The following is a 22,645-nucleotide window of genomic DNA, read 5'->3' as shown; positions in this document are numbered from 1 at the left end:
TCTATATAGAAGAAGCCGCCGATTTAAGTTTTTAACTTTTACGAAATATTTCGAAAAAATGATTTAGCGTTGCTTTCTTAACTCCTTGGATTAATAAAACCGCGTCATATTAGACCTTGCCTGGTAGCAAATATAGAATAATAAACTACATCGCCTTTGTAAGACTGGACTTTTACATATGGAGGCAACCACACATTCGTCCTTGGCCCCAGCTTAGCTGCGAACAGTCACAGCTCTGCGTTCCTCCTGCTGCACTTGGGCTAAATCGTGAGGGGATGTGTGTTCTTCAGTGGATGCTACAAAGACTTGCGCCTTGGCTTAATTATTATTAAGTGTCCAACTATTTGCAAGTAAAGCGATAATTTATGAGCCAAAGCAGTGCTTGACTGCAGAAGAGGAAGTTTTAAAGCTAAACAAAGTGAAGTTGCCTGAGAAGAATTCCGAAAGGGGTCTGAAAGTCCTTCGTCCTTTGTTGTCGAATAAAATAAAACACACACACACACACACACACATTTATAACTGTCTATTTACATATGTACATGTGAGCATACTCGAGTCGAGGGCTATTCAAGTCCCCTGCGATCGTGTGTGCTTACGTGTTACTGTTAGTGTTAATTACTGAGTTATGCCATCGCGTAGTCGCACACGAACTAATGAATGGGCAAGGCAATGCAGTGCGGTACAGTTAATTGGCCAAAAGTTCATTAAGAAGCAGCGACAAAGACAAAAATTTGCCAAAAATCCCTTTGTTCATATTTGCTGTAAAGGCAAATCGCTTGGACGTCGTCGGACGGGGCGTATACGCAACGTCGCATTCGGGAGCGTGTTGCATGCCACTTTTAATTATGGCGGCTGCGGCATTTAATTTCTGCTCGTTACCTTTTAAATTGTGTCCATTTGCGGCCATTATTTTTTATGTGACAATGCGTTAAACAAATGCATGAAGCGCACGGAAAAAGAATTAAACAGATCAACAAATAAATTAACTTTTGCGTTTGCGGCGTTTTTTATCTTATTTATTTGCCGCTGTAGCGACCACGAATGGCATTGTCGACTCCCTGTCTCCCTTGCAATTCTATGCCATTGCGCTTCAGCTCATCTGCGCTGCTGCAAGCGAGCGCTTGTGCGCGTGTGCGCATGTGCTCATTGCAATTTTGTAGTAATTCATAGTGCGAAAAATCCCATTTATTTTAATTGCCGCCATTTTTTGCCAGCCAATAGCATTGTTGCGGTTGAAGTTTGAGGTTTCCACTACAGAAGCGTGTGGAAAAACTGGAAAAGCGAAAAAACCGAGACAGTCAAAAATGCATGGCGGCAGAGATGTCTGCTGGCATATGCTCGGTGCTCATGTTGCTATTTACTTTCAAATGTTCAAATGGTCTGTTTTGGGCTAACCGAATTCAAATTTGTTTTAATGCGATGCGCGTTTTGTGCTTTGCGCCCTTGGCTATTTTAATGTTGTTTGCCAAAGTGGCCGCCACAACTCCGTGCTCCGTTTGGCGTGTGTGCAACGAATTGTTGCACGCATGACGCCGTTTGACTTTTCGCGGTGCCCGCTGATGCCACAAAGAACGCGAATTTTTTATTATCACGAGTTCATGCCCATTTTTATATGTGCTATGTAATTGTTCTGTGCGCGTGAGTATTCAAAAAGTTAATTTGCATAATTTACTGTTATATGTAATTGGACAATGAGTTCCGGACACCAAATAAACGGCGCATATTAAGAGAGAATAAAAGAACTTTACTCTGCTCCGAAACGTTTGCTTCGTTAAACTTGAGATCTACTCACACTCGCCCTGGATTCGCTCTCTCACACGGAATGCCATACATACAGACAGCTTGTTGATCTTCTTGATCAGTTTGTAGGAAGTAGTTCATTCACTTTCGCACTGGAAAAATATAATAACTAAGCCGAATCGGGCTTCAATGTAAATTCCAGGCAACCAATAGTCCTAATAAATCAAATTCACTTTTGATGCTTGTTTTGTTTAAAAATACAAGTGTTCATGGAGCACCCCGTAATTCGCGTTGAATTTTATGAAATTTTTCTTTTTGCTAATGCAAAATTAATGGTTTGTTATTCAGTGTGTAAATAAGTCTGCAGGGACTCCCAACCAACCATTTGGTTGTCAACCAGAGTTTTGAATGTTTATGTTTGTGGACATAAGCATTTGAGGAAAAACGTCTATATGTTACAGTTAGTTTGCACGGTAGTAGTGGTGCAGATGTATTCCACAAATGGTGGCTATTAAGTTCGAAATGACAAATTGTAATGCGCCCTGATGGCGACACTGAACTGCAACAATATAAGTGGCCGTCTGCCTAGCATAACTTCATCCACTTGAACACCGTGCAGGAATCAAAAATCTTTGATAGGGGAGTAAGGAGAGTTTGAAGAGTGTTCCAATGCAGATTATTAGGTACGAAGAAGCAAAAATGAGAATATAGATAAGAGGTGTTTTTAACGAGGCTGGATTTCCCTACAGGGATGAAGTTAAAGGATTCCTACGCATCCTCAATGACTATATTAAGGTATTCGTATCGGAATAGATAGTGTTTGTTGTTAATTATAATTTTCTAAAAATATAAGGAGCTAACTAACTATTAATTGGATATGTGTGCGAATTTCTCCTTTTTTTATCGTACAGTCCAATGTAGTTTTAGTTGTAATGTAAGTTTAACAATATCCGAAAAAAACTGACATCAAAATACATTAGTTTATAGTTCGAGACAATAAATCAGTTCTTTACCACAGATAAAGCCATTGTGAGACGAATAATAAAGTAGAGATTAGACTATTAAACCAAGCACCGGAAATGGGTCAAAGAGACTGTTTTTCTGCTTTGGGGTTTACAAAATTCACAGTCCACGCTTAATCTTTTATCCGTTAGTTAGCATATACTCGAAGTCAGTAACGATTAGTTGTTTATATAAAATCGTCTTGTAACTCTAAATGAAACTGTAAAATTATGAAATGGCAGAGGTTTATCCAAATTAGGAACTGGAGTGGCCAAATGGATTTTGCGATGGGAGAATTGTGCAATAAGAGATTAATAATTAATTTAAATTGAGTGCGTATATACAATATTTACATATTTAGAGCGCTGTGTATTTACAAATGTTACGGTAGGCCGGTCGATACACCATTGGTATAAAATATTATATTTTGTGAAGAGCTGAGAGCTGGGTTTTCGTTAAGTCACTGTACAATGTTTAATAGCCCTTCTCCGAGCTTTACTCCAGTTTTATGGATTTGTATTTTAGTTGTAACCGTTCTTTTTTTGCTTTAGTTTAATTTGTTATGCGTGGAATGTATTGGCAACTGCAATAATTACCTGGTTGGCTGGCGCAGCGTTCTGTTGCTGTTGTTGTTGCTGTTGAAGTGGTTGCTGCTGCTGTTGCAAGTGTTGTGGCTGTTGCTGTTGTGCTGGTTGTTGTGGCAGCGAGCCTGATACCGGATAGTGAGCAGAAGTTGGTTGGGGCGTGAATTCCCTAACGACGCGCTCCTCGGACACGGGCGGCCAGGCAACGCGCTTATAACCTATGCGAGAGAGGGAGAAAGAAACACTTTGGTGAAACTGGAATGCACAGATAAATTATTCTGAAAATGCTTTATAATGAGTACTATGCCACAATGAACTGGGGACATAACAAGTGCTGTGTGTATGTTTTCATGTATGTATATAACGGGGTAATATAGGGTTTTCTATATTTTCACTAGTCATCAGGACCGGAACTTTAAAAGGGACACTACAGGGTTTCACCCATACGTAAATAATATTTACAAAGAATCATAAATAAAAACATTTGCGTTTTAATTTAAATTGTGAAACCAAATATATATTTATCCGTCTACCTTTCCATTTTGGGTACCATATACCTTACTATTTAATTTCTGTTCTTCAAAGCGAATGCATTGTAAAAGTGTTAAAAATGACATTGAGGAATCACTAAAATAGCTGCACTAAAATAGCAGCTGGAAATCTGCCTTTGCCAGACATGCCATTCGCCACGAACCAGTGACCAAGTTGCGCTCGCAAAAACTATATTTCAAAATAATGATGTTGCAACAATATCGCCCAGTTCCTTATGCTGGCAATTGTTGCTTTAAAAAAGTCCGATGACTTTTGAAGCATTCCCCTCGATCGCCGTCTTCATACCGAGCACTTACACAACTTCATTAGTTTTACCCAACAAATCGGTCCTGGATATTGTTACTGAGGACTCTACTTTCAATTTTTATTTTGTTGTCTTTTTTTTAATAAGATCGTGGTACTCCCCTGTTCTATCTGTATTTAATTAATTTAACTTGGTTTTTATTTTTTATTTTTCATTTTCACTTTTTAATTTCCATTCTTGGCTTTCATTTGCACTCAACTATAAGTGTGCTATTTACAATTATGCATTTCGGTTTCGGAGTGCCACTCGCATTCCCGCAAACAGTTTGAAATCGCTTTTTAAACGAATTCTTAAATTGGTATATATAAATTTATACAAAGTATTTAAGTAAGTGTGTGTGTTTTAAGAACTTTCTTTTTATGCTTGTAGGGTTTCATAGACAGTGAAATGACGAATACTCAAAATTGACTTTTGTTAGCGAGTTTCAATATTAACCGCAATGAAAACTAAGAAAAGGACGGCAAGAGCTTACACAGAAATATTCGAGAAAAGTTGTGTGGCATTAAAATATATAAATACAAATTATATATAAATTTAAATTAACACATTGAGAGAGTGACCAATGCAATTAGTTTACTCCGGATATATGTATGTAAGTAAGTAGCGTCATTAATTAGTTAAGCGTTGCTAATAAATTCTTCGATATTGGCATTTCACCAGAATTTATAAACCATTAATAGGAATTTATGATTTAACGCTACACATACTCGTACACGTGTAATGAATTATGTGCATTTGTGCTCGGCGGGATATACCGTATAAGCATATATTAATTAACGGATATAATAACTGTATCATTGCAATTATAACCACAAGGCCAGTGCGAGCAGTAAACAAAGTGCAAAGAAATGTATGAAATCGCCAGAAAATAAATCGATTGCATTCTTGTAATTAAAGTGGCTCGTTTGGTGTGAGAAGTTCGAGGAAAGCGTGGATGAAAGCACAAGCAAACCACGACTTGCAACCTCAACCGCATTTCAGCAACTCTGTGGCGGCCATAAATTCCCCATAAATCGGGGCGTACACGGCGTCAATACACTTACAGGCACATTCCTTACATATGTGTGATTTATGGCATCGGCAGGCAAGGTCGCCCCTGGCGAAAGGTGCGAGAGTGCCGTTGTTGAATACAACGAGCGTGTAAAGAATGCACATTTACCAGTATACCTTCCTGCATGTGTGTGTGTAAACTAATATTGGTACAAAACTTTTGGCGTTTTTGTTGCTATTATGTAAGTAGGTGAATAGGGCGCCGATTTCTGAATTCCGGTGTTTCGTACCGCCAATATATTTTAATCCATCCGCGTCTATGGTGTAAGGCGCCCTTTCTAATTTCACTGACTACCATTTATCCGAAATTTAGCAACGTTCTTTCCAATAAAAGTACCGACCCTTTCAGAGACCGGTGAATCGGTCGGAAATTGAGACCAGTATCAATACGCCCCAATTGGAACACCCTTTGTTGCTTTAGCGAGTTTATGCTCACGGTATGAGTACTTGCTGTTGTCCGCCTACCGCTAGACGAGAGTTTACGATTAAAACGCCATAGTGGCGCCATCCCACCAACACAACCATACACACATACAATTGGTTTTACCGATGTTTTGTTTCGTTTGCGTTTTTATTTTTGCAGGCATAAACATATGCTTATTATTAGATTTTCAGATTTGTGAGACATCAGAGTAGTTTGCGTGGGCCACAGAGTAAAGAATACAAACATTTCTGGCAGGCAATTACGCATTTTTGCTCAAATTTGTTTGCGTATTAAAATCGAAAAATAAACGGACTTTTGGTATGCCGTTAGGGATACCAATAAATCGTGTGCCTTGCAACGCAGCGATTCTATAAATGTTGCATGAATAATAAAACCTTGTGCGGATGCTTAGCTCATGTAATAAAAAGCCATTTGCATTAGCGTGGATATGCGAAAATCAACCGTCATGCGTTCGAATGCTTATTTCTTCGAGTATAATTTTTAAGTATTAAATTATGATTAATATTGTGTGTACGTGTGCAGAAAACTAAAAGTCCGACAATAAAAGGCGCTCTGCCTCAAGTCACTCGCACACATACATTCACACATACGTTCTTACGCACGCTCACTCCCAAATATGTACATTGCCGCTCAAATTAATGGGTTCAATGTTCATCTCACAAGTAAAGAGGCTGTAACTTTTCAAAAAAGATGATGCTCCCACCGAAATAAACATGATGAACCAAAATACGTTATTCGCCACCTAACTATTCTGCTGGACTAGAAAAGGCAGCACTAATGGTGAATGTCAGAGGAAAATAAAATATTAAAATATATATAAAACCTCTGAATCTGAATAATCTTATTTAGGTTATTCTGAGTTCAAGGCAAAGTGCCTGATTGGGGCCTTTCTCTCGAGCGACAGTGTACTATGAATGGGTATATAAAAAATATGTTTACATATCGGTGTATAGGTGTCCATACAATTTAATATCAGCAGTTCGTGGCTTTGTGAAAAACTCGATTCTAATACAAGTCGGAAAATCGGGAAACTAGGGAATCGTGAAGTTCGCACTGAAGAAATCACGAACTGGAAAAATAAAGGTGAACAGTTTAAATTGGTTGAACATTGAAGCCATTGGATACTGAAACCACTGGGCGCCAGCTACTTCCACAAATGGTGATATGGAGTTTATAATATTATGGACAGATGAGCGCTTTGAAACGTAGTTTGCTTGATATGATTTGATGCTCACGTATGTAGTCTAAGATTGATTGCAACAGCGAGCAGTGATTGTCATATCATCTTGCAGATGCTCGGCCGAATTAGTCTCCAATTGTATGCGCAGAAACTGCGCCGAGAAGTGGCGCCAGTGGCCACACGAATACCGATCATTCTTACTCACACGCACGCAACAAATGGCACCTGCAAACAATGCACGCCAAATGCCGTGCGCCCGCCCACCATAATCCTGCCAGCCATAATAGCATTACCTGGCATTTATTTACATATGCACGTGTATGTGTTTGTGACTGTGTGTGCATGTAGAAATGAATGTTATTGCCCGAATGAACGAATGATTGAATGAATGAATGCCTGGTCGAATGAGTGAAATGCCTAAAAGTGGTAATTTGCGGATATCCGTTTTGTTTTCATATCGATGAACGTGCCTGGTGCGCAAATGTGCGAAAATTCATAGTAAATGCCTCAAATGCTGGTCGGCTGCTGCCAATATGCGCCTCGGTATAGGTGGCACGTAGGCTGGCCAACACCTTGCATGCGCGACCGACACACACACGTATGTATGTGTGTATGTGTATGCGACTGTGTAACCACAACTAGCTAGCTGGCCGATTACGGCACAGCATCTCATGCCATTTGAGGTATGAGCACGTGCGCATTCATACACCAATAGGCATTAAAGGATCACGCTCATTTGTGGCAACTGCAATGAGGGCGATGCTTTGGCGCCTTGATAGATGAGCGTACGAGCCTACATCTGCGCTCACATATTGGCTGGCGCACATTGAAACGGATGCATGGCCATTGGGATGGCTGTGCATCGTCGGCTTGTTGCCCTTAACGGCTTTTCGACCTTTCATTTTCATTTAATTTTTACGCCTCCATTTGTTTTTTTGCGCTTGCCCTCGCCGCCCGCCGCTTTGTCTGCACTGCGAATCCCCAAGTAAATATAAAACAAGTTTATTGTGTGTACACAAATATTCCCGTTATGTTGCATATGCGAGCGATATGCGTGGGCTATGTGTGGGCTTGCGTGTCTTTGAGGTGTAAACGAATCAAAACTCACACGCACAGCCGCACAAATGCGTACATACTCGTTCACACGTAGCAACATGAGGGTGTGTGCGCGCTTGTTTGGCATTAACGGAAATTAATATTGATTGATGTGAAACTCAGTTAACGCTCACAGCTACCGTTATCAGCACTGATACCCTGCGCTCTCTGCCATCAATTTCCCTAGTTCACCGTTTTAATGGGCAAAAGTTAAGTGTACAAAGATGAGGCATTCAATCTCCACCTGTCACTTTTAGTCGCAATAAAACGCGCTCGGCCGGCCACTCGTACATGCGAACACCCATCTAACGGCATACATACGCACGTATCACATTTGCAATGCTCTAATTTTCTAACCCGCTGACCCTGCTGTTCAGACCATTGCCCTGCTCCCACTCGACTCCTTGCAGTGTGTGGGTGCGTGTGGGCATTGAAATAAAGAGTATTCCCTTTGTTCTCGCCCTCGTTATTATTGGGTTATAATTTTTCAAGTGTTAAGATTTGCTGTGTCAGGCCATATTGTTTTTATTACTCTCGTTTCGTTGCCCCTGGCATGCTTTATCCATGATTCATTGTGGCCATAATGGGTTTCCTAGCATTTTCGGAGCAGCTGGCTGGAGTTTAGCGAGCTTTTTTCTTTCTCTGCTTCTTGTTTGTAATAAACGTGATTTGTTGTAGCTCTGTTGTACACCTTTGTTTGTGAAACAAGGATTAAAGTTGTTAGTTGTTCATTTAATGTGGCAACAAGTGATTTATTAAACAAGAGCGATAAGTAGCGTGCTTTAGATATGTAAAGTTTTTGTTTTAAATACGAAGAAAAATATATTCAATTGGAATTGATTTATCTCAAATTATAAAGCAAATTACTTTTTTAATTGTTTTTAGTTTGAGAATTTGAATATATCAGCTGTTTGGTCAGGTCATAATGGCGTTTTTTTAAAATAGTTTCTTTTAAATGAAATGTTGTTGTTGCTTATGTCTACCATGTCTGTATATGTCTGTATATGTATATTTGTGTATATTTTTTATAATTTACACTGATCACATTCCTCATTCACTACAAACTAGAAAAAGTGTGTTTTGCTTAGACTTTTTTCTTTAGTGCCCGTCCTCCCTCTTTTGCGAAGATTGTCAGACGTTTTGAGCGTTTTCATTGTGGTGAGAAATATTTCTTGCATAGCTTAAGTATAAATAAAAAATGCGGTAGCTTGTGAAAAAGACGTGCAACAAAGCAAGACGACACAGAAAGGATGATAGCAAAGGCAAATAGTGCAGAAAACATAGGGAATAAGTGAAATAAGTAAACGACGATAAGCAGAGTGCAAGGGAATTTGCAGATTTCGCTTTAAAGCGCTGTTGACTGCTCAGGAGCTTACAGCCAAGTGCAAGCATTTTCCACTCATTAATTTCTCACATTCCAACTTTGTGCAGCCCTTGAGCAATTTGCAGTGAAAGTCATTGCTTATCTTCCAAGATGGGGCGACTCTAAAAATTGCTATATATATTATGAGGCTACGTCTATACATAGAATAACACGCACAGACGACTACATAGTCACAGACACTCTGCATGCGCCTTCAAGCTTTATTTTGCATTTTGCACAACATCTAACTGACAGTTGGGACCGTAAGTTAAAATTAATTATCAATTCTTTTCTGGTATACGTGTTATCGCAACCGAAATTATTGGCAACAAATGAAAATCAAATCTGTCAACGCCACAGTCCCACATTTGTATCGGCATTGTCGTCAGTGTCGCCTTGTCGTAGAAGTCTTTCATAATTTTCAGCAGTTTGTGTCAAAAATGTACAGACTAAACATTAGCTAAGAGCAAAATAAATAGAACAATTTAAAAATATATGTATGTATGTATATACAACACATATATGTATGTGCACATGCGAGTCTTCGGTTAGGTCCATATGCCACACTTAGTTCTCGTCGAGTAAATATTTTTGTGAATGCTAATTATAGCCGCCTAAGTAAATTGTTACTCATCCGTCGTTGTGTGTGCTCGGTTTGGTTGACGTTATTTTCATGTCTGCTGCTGGTGCTACATTTTGCCGATTCTCTTTTCAAATGTGCTTAGGTGTCAATTGGAAAATATTATTTGTTATACTTTCATGTTGTCGTACTTTGAGTTGATGATTTGCTATTTTAAGGTGACTTTTTCATAATCCCCTTTGTAGTTGAACTGTGATGAAAACACTTTCGAAATTATTAATGATTTTGAACTGCTTTGTTTTGAATTTAAGAAAACCCATTTGTATCATTACTCATTCATTTAGGTATGAGTTCTCCATTGGAACCTTCTATTTTTCAAGTTCTGCACTCAAAACAGACTAGATCAGGGATATATTGCACTGAGGTACATTTTTAAATGGAGCAACTAAGTGTAATTACCCAAAATGGTGTAATTCTGATCAATAACATAAGGTTGTTATGGGAGTGGTGGAAGTTCAAGCAACATTTAGAATATGCGTCAAAACATTTCTGGGTTTCGATTTGGGATTTCGTAAATTGTTGATGCATTTTTATAATGACTTAATGTATGTACGCAACTGTATATATACATGCCTCATTGCCTCATTGCCTCATTGTAGTTTCCTCTCCATTTTTTATGGGCAATATTCGAGATTGTAAAGGAAATACTCAGGTTTTTTTCATTAAATAAAAGTAGAGTTTCTCACATATATTTTATATTGAGATTGATTCTAGTGATTGAATATTTCTCTTTGAATTAAAGCGAAGATTTTGTTCAACTAAAACATGGCAATGCATTGAAAAAGGGGATTTTTTATTAAATTGTTTTGTGAAAAAACGATTATTTACACCTTTCTGTTTAAAATTCGCTGAATAACTATTAATTTATTTTTCATAGAGAAATCGAACTCGGCGAGGACATAACAGTTAAATTCTTTTTAAAGCATATTGCAGTTAAACGAGTCTTGTTTCCAGGGAATACCAACCAAAAATACTTTGCAGCATTTTTCTGAAAGCTTGTTTTTGCAAAATTTGTATTGGGAAAACAGAGAAGAGAATTCCATTTTATTTGCGAGCTCGCAGAAAAATGCCATGGTATTTTGGCACAGTTTTAGCACAAAAATAATTTTTTACGCATTTTAGTTGAAAAATTCTATGCCATATTATTCACTCCACAAACATACTCTATGCATGACTTTATGTACATACATATAAATACATATTTATTTATATACGAGTATATGCCATAATTTCAGCGCTCATATTTCCCTCTATACTAAAAATATTGACAATTTCACGACAAAGCGGCAGCCAGCAGTCAGCAACCGCACCCGCCGGGACACAATTTCAGAAAAGGAGATCTCCGTGCGGTCGTAATGCGTGGGAAGGGGGCGGTGAAGGTAGAGCTTATACATGCTGTTCTGCATTTATATACATAGCCACAGACACGCATAAATATGTATGAATTTAAATTCGGGAAATGAGCGAAGTGGATAAGAATTCAGAAGTGGAACGTCGACAAAGATGAGCACGTCACCAAAACACGCCAATCAGGGGAAGTGCTGAAGGCAGCGAAGACAACGGCGTAAACTTGGGGGCCGGGCGCACTTCGCACAGACGTGTGGTCACATGATTGAGGCAGAGATGTATTTTTAAATTTTCGAATTTTTCCATTCCTTCAAACACCGAGATCTTTCAATTCATTTAGTTTTAGTTTCACAAATGAAAGTTTGTGTTTATTAACTTTCTATTATCGATTTGTTGTTGTTGATTGAATTGTTTTATTTTTGTAAGTACTTGCAACTATTCAACTATTGTAGAATGCTTTGAGGTAAATGCGGATGTACACGGCGATTTGTGGAGCATGAAACACGTGCAGTATGCGAACATATGTACAATTTTTCTTTGAGAAAATTACCGTCCATATTTTTGTAATTTTTATTGATTAATTGCCACTGTGAGACCATTTTTACAATGTTCTGAACTGTTTATGTACTCTTTTGCTTGAGCAGTTTTCAATTTCAAGTTCTTGGTTATTTTATAGTTTTCTTCAAACAAATTGCTCGTATTTACGGGTCTGTTGCAGCTAGGGGAATTACACAAAGAATGACCTCTCAATGTTCTTGTTTGTTTTTTTTTGGTTTTTGGTTTTTGTTTTTTTTTTTTTCTGTAAAATGTACAAGTTTTCAAAAGCAAACACTAGCTAAAAAATTCTGCAAAAAATAATTATAAATAACTGTGAATATTTAACTGTGGATGGTAGCAAACAGTGGTGTTGAGCAGTGTAGATAGTATTTAGTGTATAAAGTATTGTAGATTGTACACGTTACCACAAATCACAAATTCTTTTGATAACTGAATTTTGGCTATTGAGTTTGAATTCCGAAATAAATTTGCACGTCCAATTCTCAGCTTTTCAGCTGTTCAGCGTCAGCGTGTGTGTGCGGCTATAATTACTGCTTTCTGTGGTTGCGTGCGCTTCGGAGAAATTCGCTTTTGATTCAAATTTGATTTTATTTCGGTTGTATGTACGTATGTACGTTTGGAATCGTTTTATCTTATATTTGTTAAATCGTTTGCTCGCGTTAATTGATGATTTCGTATTGGTTAATATGTGTTTCCAAAAATTCTTTATCGTTTCTTCTGTGAATTTATAAATCGTTTTTCCATTGAGTTGAGGAAAAATGAGCATATAAATTCACTTAGAAATCTCGTTGCTAATATGTGTACATATTTACGTGTATGTACGAATTGCTGACTGCGGTTCTATTTGCAGCGGCGGTGCACTTAGCGCGCGCGTCTCGATTTTTGGTCGAATTTCGTTAAAATTGTCGTATCGAATTGAAGTGGCGAATCGTTGTGAGTTGAGGCAAACTGCTGGCCGTTCGTCGCATCGAAATTTGAGGTTCATGCTGTGCATGTGCTGGTGATCGTGCCGTTCAGGGTATGCGCACGAACACGACTATCTGGCAGATACACGCGAATGAGACAGATGCAGCAACAATTTTGTGTAGAGAAATTTCTCAGATAACTGAAATGTCCCAAGCGGAAATGGTGTCTGCAACGATTTTGAAGGGAAGATTGGTTGAAAGTGCATGACAGACATAGACTACAGCTAATAAATCGCTCCAGTTGGATACTTTAAGCTCAGTCTTGAGACAAATCTGAGATTTTGCATCTGTCTACTGCATTTTCTGTTCCGAACCATTTCTTTCTGGGACGTATGCATCAGTACCTTGTGTGCCTTTCTTGTAGGTGTATTAAATACCTTGAAAGAATCATCCAACTTTTTGCGGGCACATCACCACTATCCGACAGAATATTGAATCGAAGTTATGCTCTCACGCTGCTGATCGAAGGCTTCTGCGCGAGTGGCGCAACTCTGAAGACAGTGCTTACTCTCGCATCATTTGTCCCACTTTCGCCACTGCTGTGGTGAATAGAGCAGCTAGATTTACTCATAATATGTTCATTATATTAGCAATTTGTTATTTTCTTTTATTAATTTTTATTGTTTTTATCCGTTATTTACGCCACACCGTTAAACGAAAGTAGCGACAAAGTGTAAATGAGGAGAGAACGGAATCAAGTGATTTGAATATATATATGTATCGTAAATGTTGGAGAACACATGTCGATTTGTTGTTTTAGAATAGAGGTTGTACGAATGTGAATTTGCATCTGCTTTTCGCTTGTATCGATCCTTTATTCCAGCTGCATTTAAGTATCATTTACAATGGTTTTGAGTGAAATTGGATTTCGAAGCTTTTCGGGGGCGGAGTCTTCTCCTCTTTAATATTATTCTAATTTTACAGAGATAGACTGGGTTGTTGATTTCATGTTAAATATTTCAAAAAATAAATTAATAATACAAAGCAGCTTCTATTTCAGTTTGCCGAATCGGAATTTTAGGCTGACATTTTCAATAAAGTGTGCACTTTTTTTATTAAAAGTATTTGATTTTTAACATTCTGTTTGCTTCTGATTCCGCGTGAGGGTTGCTAACAAAAAGCAGCTTATGAAATATAAGTTAACCCGAGGTAAGACTCAGCCGGAAGGCTGTGTCTTGTGTTCCAAAGATTATGTACCAAAATTTTATGTTGTTGTTTAATTTTTCTTTGAAGGGGCTTTATTGTTTTATTATCACACCCGCAGTGCGTTTTCTTACGGTCTCTTTACAAATGTTCCGAAGTTTTTATTATCAAGTTTAAACCCAATATGCGGTATATACAAGTCCGCTGGGTCTGTTGCTTCAAATTGATATAATTTATATGAGCCTGTGCATTCGCTAAAGGTCAAGTTAATATTGTAACAACGCTTGGTTAACACTTTAATTACACCGTTATTGTTGTTCATTTGCAAAGATGCTGGCCAGTCCGAACCTACATAAACATAAAGGAGGATGAACATAAAACGAACAAATGTCCAAACTGACGACAGTTTAATGAAAGTATTTATGGATTAAATTTCGAAATAGTGCTGAAGATAATATAATTATGTGGCTGCTGTTTGATGGCTGCTTAACGAGTACATACCCTTATGTATTTGTGGCAGATAATTTGGAAGTTTATGACCCTCACTCAAGCCATTAAAAAGTTTTCATGTTTAGATACAAAACGACGAGCAAGCAATAAAATTCGCCATCTCACAGACGGCAGGGGAGATGTGTAAAAAGTGCAATTTTGAGATGAAAAGTGGGAAAGAATTGAGATGTGTCCAAATTTGTACAGAGTCAAAAACTGTCGAGCAGTTTCCTTTTCCAGCAATATAGTATAATTGCCGATAAATATCGGTCCTAATGGTGTGTATAGTACGGCATAAGCCCCTGTCATGTGGCTATTGCTTTAGTGGCACTAATGAATCGAATTATTATTCCTCTAATTGGTAGACCGCGCTATCGGATTGCATGCATCATTAGGCGCAGTGATTAACAAGTGCATGTTCGCATTGCTTGTTTCAATTAGTATGTCTGCCAATTTCGGATGCACACATTCGGATGAACTCGCTTGCTTTGCGCCAGATGACAGTGAAATTGATGGGGGAAAATAATAAAAAGTAGCACAATTTTGATTTCTGTCATTCTCTGTTGATACTTTCAAAAATTAAATGTAATTTAAATGCAATTTGTCCCCACAACGGCCATATGAGTGCCCATCCGCTTGGTCGCCGCTGTCCCTACGAATGTTTGACAGAGGTTATGCTCACAAGCGGCGGCCAGATGCTTAGGAATTTTGCCAATTAAATGTTATGTTGCACGAAAGTTGAAAAATAAGCACACCTATACATACACACACGCCTCTAAAGCAACAAAAAGGGACATGCCTCCGCCTCCCTTGTGAGTTTTCCATTATTTCATGTCGCTCCTCACACTGTATTCCCTCTAGGCTTCGTAACTGCTTAACACGACAGGTGTGGCAGCCGCAAGCCGATCGGCGAACGCTCTTCGAAAAGCAGCACATAATATTTTGGACCAACTGAAACTCGGAAACCATCACCACCACCAGATTCGCGTTCACACAGGCACACATGCACCCAGCTTCACATACTCGAATGCGCTACTCACGTTCGTTTGCTGCCAATTAATTAATAATTTATTTATACAAAATTCAATGAGCTGGCGTGGCTGTGTGCATGTAAGGGGCTGCGAATTTAGTTGCATGCCACACAGATTTTATGCCGAATTGTTTTAAGTTGCTTCTCGAAGCAAATATTTTAATGACCCGCTCACACGATGGTGTGTGTGTTTGTTTGTGCAAATGGTCGAGTAACACTTGCGATCATTAAAATTTATTTCCGATTTAACTGCCCAGCATGCCAGTACATGCGAAAATTAGTTCTCTGCAATTTATTAAGTGCTTGGTAAACATTGGCCTCAGCCATAAAACGGTATGGCTTCAAGTATTGGCTTACTTTATTTTTTTAACCATTAAATGTATACCTTCTGTATTCTAAATGCTGGGTTGGTCTGTGGTCGACTTACGTTTGATCATAATTTGAGAGATTCTACATTTTCGAAGAAGTGCCTTATTAGATATCTAGCATCACCAAAGCATACTCTGTCATTCAACAAGGTTGTAGGCTTTTAAATTCATTGCATCCAGAAGATATATCAGTCAGGCCTACAGTGAAGATCAAAGGTTTCGCGAACACCAAGAAAAGTCTTGAAGTTCACTCTATTTTTGTCAAGTTTTCTGTTTGATGAATATCTTTGGATTATAATAAATTGGTGACATCTCGAAATTAACGCTCTCACTTTAACAATTCGCTCTGAAGTTCTCTTGGATATGTCATGGCATGTGGGGTATTAAAATTCGAATTTTACAAATCATTTTTGCAAGCACTTGTTAAGTGTCAATATTATACTTCATGATACTTCACGTAATATTTTCACACATCAGTAGGACCATTGTAGATCTCTTAGTTTGAGAGGGAACTAATGAGGATAATTTGCAAATAGATAGCCACCAAATAAGCTTTATGGCAAATGAGGAATTTGTTGGACTCTGGTCTGGTGTGACACGAGATCGCATTGGACTCATATTTTTTTTTATATCTGCTAAGAGAAAAAATCAACTATAGTTCTAGAACACTGCAATCGCTATTGAAAAATGTGCTCATGACCAAAGAGAAGACAAATTAAGCTTAACTGACAAGCTTGACAGAAATAGCAGGGATGACTACAGAACTTATTTTAGGTGTTTATTTATGTACATGTACAGCTTTTGGGGATGAATTCAAACGAATAATTTCGTGCGCGTCATACATGAAGACAACGAAATATTTAAGTGAAATTTATTAGTGGTTTTCAAGCGGAAAACCGTTCTATTAACAATATAATTAGTCATTAACTCAGAAATAATTGGCATTTTTCTGAAATAGCGTAATGCTTACTTGAGCAAACATTTGCGGGAGAAGCGGAGAGTACTTGAAGAAACGGTAGTCGAATGAGCCAAGGAATTCGGGATGTGTGTGTGTACTAATACCATATAAGCGAAAAATTGGGATTTAGAAATTTGTAGAAATTGAAAATACAAAGAAGTAGTGAAATACCAGATACCTTGTGAATGTTTTACAAGCAGAGTGATTCAATCTTAGTTCATTTATTATCAATACTAATACGACATTGTATTGCCTTCGATTTGTGTTTGTGATGAAATCATCCTCGTTCACCGTTTTTCCCTGAGTGTTCAATCATATTTGTTCATCACATTGCTGTGCATAAGCCAGACGAAATATTTAAATGTTTTGTGCGCCTTGACGTTAAGACCGGTGTGGATTGAAATTTTCAGGTGCAATCAGATGAAAGCACGGCAAAGACGGACAGGGTCAGCTGTCAGTGCTCATGCATACTCATAATAATTTTCATCTGTTTAAATACACATATATATGACGCTGCGTCAGCCGCCACTAATACTCGATCTCTATTTATAGCTTTCGCAAATCTAATGAAACTATTTCGCTTTTTGGATTGCGCTGGCAAGTGTGTTCGCACTTTTTGTCTTTCGCTGTCGGTTAGTGTGTTCTCAGTTGGCGCTGCATCCACTTTTTCGCTATTTTTCTATTTAAAAATTTTATTCACATTAATTTGCCCATCGATATGAGCGAGATGTTGCCAGCAAAGCAGCTGAATAGCAAAAGCGCTGAGGCGCATGTGATTACTTTCATGCTCGGCCGGTGGGCAGGTGGGTCGGCGAGCAGGTAAGTGGTGGGCAGCCTTGGAGCGATCGCTTAGAAAGTATTTCACCTGAACGCCATTGGCGTTCGTTGTCATTATTTATGACTGACAAGTTGTTGTTGTTCAAATAGAAATTCTCAAATTAGCCATAATCGAAATCGAAAAGAATGAACAATACCAAAATGAAATTCCAAAGTTAAGCAGTATTTCGAAAACAAGGTCAAAGCTAATTGAATGTGTTTCGAATGTTTAATTTAATTGGATTAAAAACTTACGGGATTGTTCCAACTTTGCAGTATTTGTGGTTATGGCATCATGTCACAATTATATTAAGAGTAATTTTTGCTTCAGGTTTCATCGATCGTGGTGAATTATTCAATCAATCAATTATTCAATTCAAATCAATTGGGTCCATTGTGCAGAATTAAGTAAGCAGTTCATTAAAATAACGGGCATTTCAACATAACGTTTTTGAGGAATTTGCAACCATCATGTACTGAATTACACTTTCTTTGATAAATATAAGTTAAATTAAACCCTTAGAGAAAATATTGCTATAAATTGTTGAAAATCTAAAATACATGAACTACATACTAACAATCGGTGACCTGGTTACTAATCAAATTTAGCAGGATTACACCTGACGCCCTTAGGTGCCGCTATAATTTCATTTAATTTTTAATTTTTGCGCCGAAGAATTCAAAAAATCGCACGCGAATGTTTTTCGAACAGCTGCAACAACAGCTGAAAATATGGTCGCTTGTTTGGCCTCGTCGCAGATTCGCCAGTGAGTAAGCAGCTTGGCCAATATGTAACGGGTGATTTTTTTGAGGTTAGGATTTTCATGCATTAGTATTTGACAGATCACGTGGGATTTCAGACATGGTGTCAAAGAGAAAGATGCTCAGTATGCTTTGACATTTCATCATGAATAGACTTACTAACGAGCAACGCTTGCAAATCATTGAATTTTATTACCAAAATCAGTGTTCGGTTCGAAATGTTTTTTATCGACAAATTTTGTTCAGCGATGAGGCTCATTTCTGGTTGAATGGCTACGTAAATAAGCAAAATTGCCGCATTTGGGGTGAAGAGCAACCAGAAGCCGTTCAAGAACTGCCCATGCATCCCGAAAAATGCACTGTTTGGTGTGGTTTGTACGCTGGTGGAATCATTGGACCGTATTTTTTCAAAGATGCTGTTGGACGCAACGTTGCGGTGAATGGCGATCGCTATCGTTCGATGCTAACAAACTTTTTGTTGCCAAAAATGGAAGAACTGAACTTGGTTGACATGTGGTTTCAACAAGATGGCGCTACATGCCACACAGCTCGCGATTCTATGGCCATTTTGAGGGAAAACTTCGGAGAACAATTCATCTCAAGAAATGGACCCGTAAGTTGGCCACCAAGATCATGCGATTTAACGCCTTTAGACTATTTTTTGTGGGGCTACGTCAAGTCTAAAGTCTACAGAAATAAGCCAGCAACTATTCCAGCTTTGGAAGACAACATTTCCGAAGAAATTCGGGCTATTCCGGCCGAAATGCTCGAAAAAGTTGCCCAAAATTGGACTTTCCGAATGGACCACCTAAGACGCAGCCGCGGTCAACATTTAAATGAAATTATCTTCAAAAAGTAAATGTCATGAACCAATCTAACGTTTCAAATAAAGAACCGATGAGATTTTGCAAATTTTATGCGTTTTTTTTTTTTTAAAAAGTTATCAAGCTCTTAAAAAATCACCCTTTATTTATAAACAGACAGCAATGCGCACACGGACACGCTCCGCTCCGCCAGCTAAATATAAAATGCTTCGCATTATTTTCGTTACATTTCTAGTTATTTAAAGGATTTACATCTCATAGAAAAATTATTCACGAAAAATATTAAACAACTTTTGCATGTTTTCAAACCATGTTTACAAGGTTTGCAGTATTTAGCGCTGTGGCAATTTCTATGTTAGTTCAATGATGTAAAAACTAGCGGACCGAGGGGTCAAGCACCACGCAAATTGCTTTGTTGCTTACCCCTACTTTGTCAAAAGTGCATAAATACTCAATTATTTGCATTTATTTTGCCCTCCGCTTGCGCCTCTAATGTGGCCATAATTTAATCTGCATGGGCACTCAATATGAGTGCACAGATGCATAACTGCATATCTATTTGCACTGTTCATATAGCTTACGTGGCAATTTGTCTCCCGCTCGCCGGGCGGTGCGATCTCGGGCCCATTGTAATGGAAATGTATCACTTGCTGCTTGTGACAGTACGAAAACACATTTATTAAATCGCAACTAGCCGATGAAAAATGAAAAATGCCGTTTTTATAGTTTCGACCGAAACCGTTATGAGTTTGCGGTTGTTTAAGTGGGCCGCCGCAAAAGCTTTTCACGACCATTGAAATGGTTTCGGCTGCGAGACAGAGGTTCATAACCCAATCGGAATTATTGAAAATTTTCAATCAAATTGGGTGAACAACTGTGTGATTTTTAATTAACATGATGGTGAGCGGATAAAAGATTTATCCATCACTTCAATCCCACAATTTTAAGCACGCATCAGCTTTCAGAAAGGCTTCACCTTTTCGTAATTAAAAATTTCCATAAATAATAATTAGTCGATGTGTAAATAGCTCAACGCTAATCACCTTATAAAATGCTCTGCGCCGATTATTAGCCTCGCAACCGCGGCTTTACCGCATTCCCATCCCACACGAGGTAAATATTCAAATTCTCCGGTATGCAGGTGCCAAAAGCGTTCTAATCAAAGGCGTATATGCCACGCCAAGCCGCCCGCTCCGCCCGCTCCGCCCGCCTAAATGCAATGTTTGTAAAAGTGCTAATAATACTTTTGAGCGAAAAGGGTTCCATTTAAGGCTCTTAACACGGCCGCGTTTGCGAATGAAACGGAATGCCAATATTTGCCTTGCGCATCAAATCGAAAAAGGATGCAGAGTGAATTTAGGCGCGAATGGCTGTTGTTAAGGCAAAATGTAAGCAAACTTAAGACATAAAATAAACAAGAACAAAAGCGCGCTTTTAAGCCGCTTACAAAGTATCGGAACGCACATCGACACTTGTCCCAATGTCTGCGAAGCGCAAAACGGGCGAAAGAAACGAAAATGAAATTAATGAAACGAAAAAATTGTATGTCAAAGTGGAAACTCGTCTGACATCCTCCACCGATTGAGGGATGTAATAGACAATATGGCGCGTAAGTAGCAATATTGATGGCATTATTTCAATGAATTGCAACAATTGTAGAGCGGGGAGTGACTTTGATGGAACACTAAAGGCTGACTGTGTTGTCTTCTAGTGGAGAAATGTGACATATCATAATAAGGTTACCGTTATTGCATTTTCATTTGTGGCTATTTGTTTTTTTTTTGTGGTAATGCCACAAGATGTGCCGTTATATGTGAAAGAAACTCTAATCGTTTGAGCAAAGCTCCCAATCGGTATTTTATAGTAGTTTTTGACACTGTGTGCTTGAATGTTGGAAATAAAATGAAAACATTTTAATAATTCATTTCTTATAAACTAAATTTGATGAACAACCATCTCTCTGTATACTTTTTAACTCGGCTCTCTAAAGTATAATGAAAGACGTATTTTGAATAAATGTTATTAGAGGAACAACGTATCTTTATTATTGGCATTAAAAGTGTAAATTCAGCAACAACCACAAAGCAAATAATAAAAATACCCAAATTAATAACAGCAGCAATAAGGACATCCTGCGCGTTTTACACACGATTATATGTAGCATAAAGTAGCTAATTCGGTTGAGTAAGATCTGTAGGGAGGTTGTTCGATTCGCTGGAAGGGCGCTTACACCGCAGACCCTGGGTTGTGTTTCAACTTTTGGTTGTATTTTCTGCTATCAATGTGTGCTGTCTTTTTCGCATAAATGAAATGCTGATGTGTGTGTGTTGTTTTTCTAAATTTATAAAGCGTCGAAATGAGGAGCGTGTGTGAAGGTCTATGGCGGAAAGGAAATAACGGCGAAGGCTGCTGGAAGTTGTGGCAAGCAACAAGCATGCTTCGGAAAGCACTAGACTCAGCGGGGGCGAGAAAGGTGCGTCGCGATGGGCCACAAGCCTGAGGTATAATTTATTATGAGCCATGCGCGGTGGAGAGGGGAAGGCCACGCGCACAGATCTAATACACGGCAACAACAAAACTCCCGACAGCATTTAATGATGCCGACACGCTTCATATTGCACATTTTTCAGCCTTGATTTTTTCTCTTTGCCTGAGTGTTAATGCTTTAGTGACTCATGAAACTGATCGGGATTGGCTCTTTACCCGAATAAGATAATACTCTCACAGACTGCACGAAGAGTTACTCAAGCCGAGTTTATGTTTCGCAATAACTATGTTTTGCTTGGGTCTAGTCATTTCGCAGATGGCTTTTGTGGTGCTGGCGGTAGAGTTTATATCAGAATGTTAAAAATAAAAAACTAAAATTTTCGCATTAACTGTATCTGCGCTGGCGTCGAAAAATGACAGCAATCGTACTTTTGTGTATCCATCATTCGGCGATGATAAGCAAGACCCATTTCAGCAGGTCCGTTGAATGGCTCATTTGACAGTATTTATGTGCTGCATGCGAATAGACGAAGGCACTTGCGTTTGTGTGTGTGCGAATGCCTTAAATATTTGAGAAAGGTTCATGCTTTTTATGAAAGCTGCGACTTACAATTTCCGCCAACACGATACTTAACGGCTTAGGCGAGACTGTGCGTTACCGCGAAATCCCCGAAAACGGAACGTTATGAGCAAAATGTAGCGGAGATATTAAAATTTCATTAGCATATAATGTTAATTAATTTCATCCTGTCTGCGCATGAATTATTATCTTCCCGCGCATTATTTCTCGTTGCAAACACAGCCGCCGCCTATCGTCTCCTTGGCTGTCTTCTTTATATGTGCGCTACAGAGTAAGGGCATGGAAATATGTACATACAAATATACATTTTTGTATTTTTCTCTTTGATAGTGTTGTATTAATCATAATACAAAAATTATTTCG

The 22,645-nt window shown here is 38.5% G+C and overlaps 1 protein-coding gene across 8 annotated transcripts in view; it reads right to left on the bottom strand.

Annotated features, from left to right (window-relative positions):
- Positions 1 to 22,645, bottom strand: part of LOC105213043 (uncharacterized) — a 131,732-nt gene that overhangs the window by 11,062 nt on the left and 98,025 nt on the right. For all 8 annotated transcript variants that reach the window (XM_054228730.1, XM_054228731.1, XM_029040753.2 and 5 more), the window contains one exon: positions 3,339 to 3,544. In XM_054228730.1, coding sequence (XP_054084705.1) covers positions 3,339 to 3,544 — 206 coding nt within the window. The remainder of the gene's footprint in view (positions 1 to 3,338; positions 3,545 to 22,645) is intronic.

Source organism: Zeugodacus cucurbitae, chromosome 4 (assembly GCF_028554725.1).
Source record: "Zeugodacus cucurbitae isolate PBARC_wt_2022May chromosome 4, idZeuCucr1.2, whole genome shotgun sequence".
Taxonomy (NCBI): Eukaryota; Metazoa; Arthropoda; class Insecta; order Diptera; family Tephritidae; genus Zeugodacus; species Zeugodacus cucurbitae.
The sequence above is the reverse complement of the archived record's forward strand: the minus strand, read 5'-3'. Positions and strand labels throughout refer to the sequence as shown.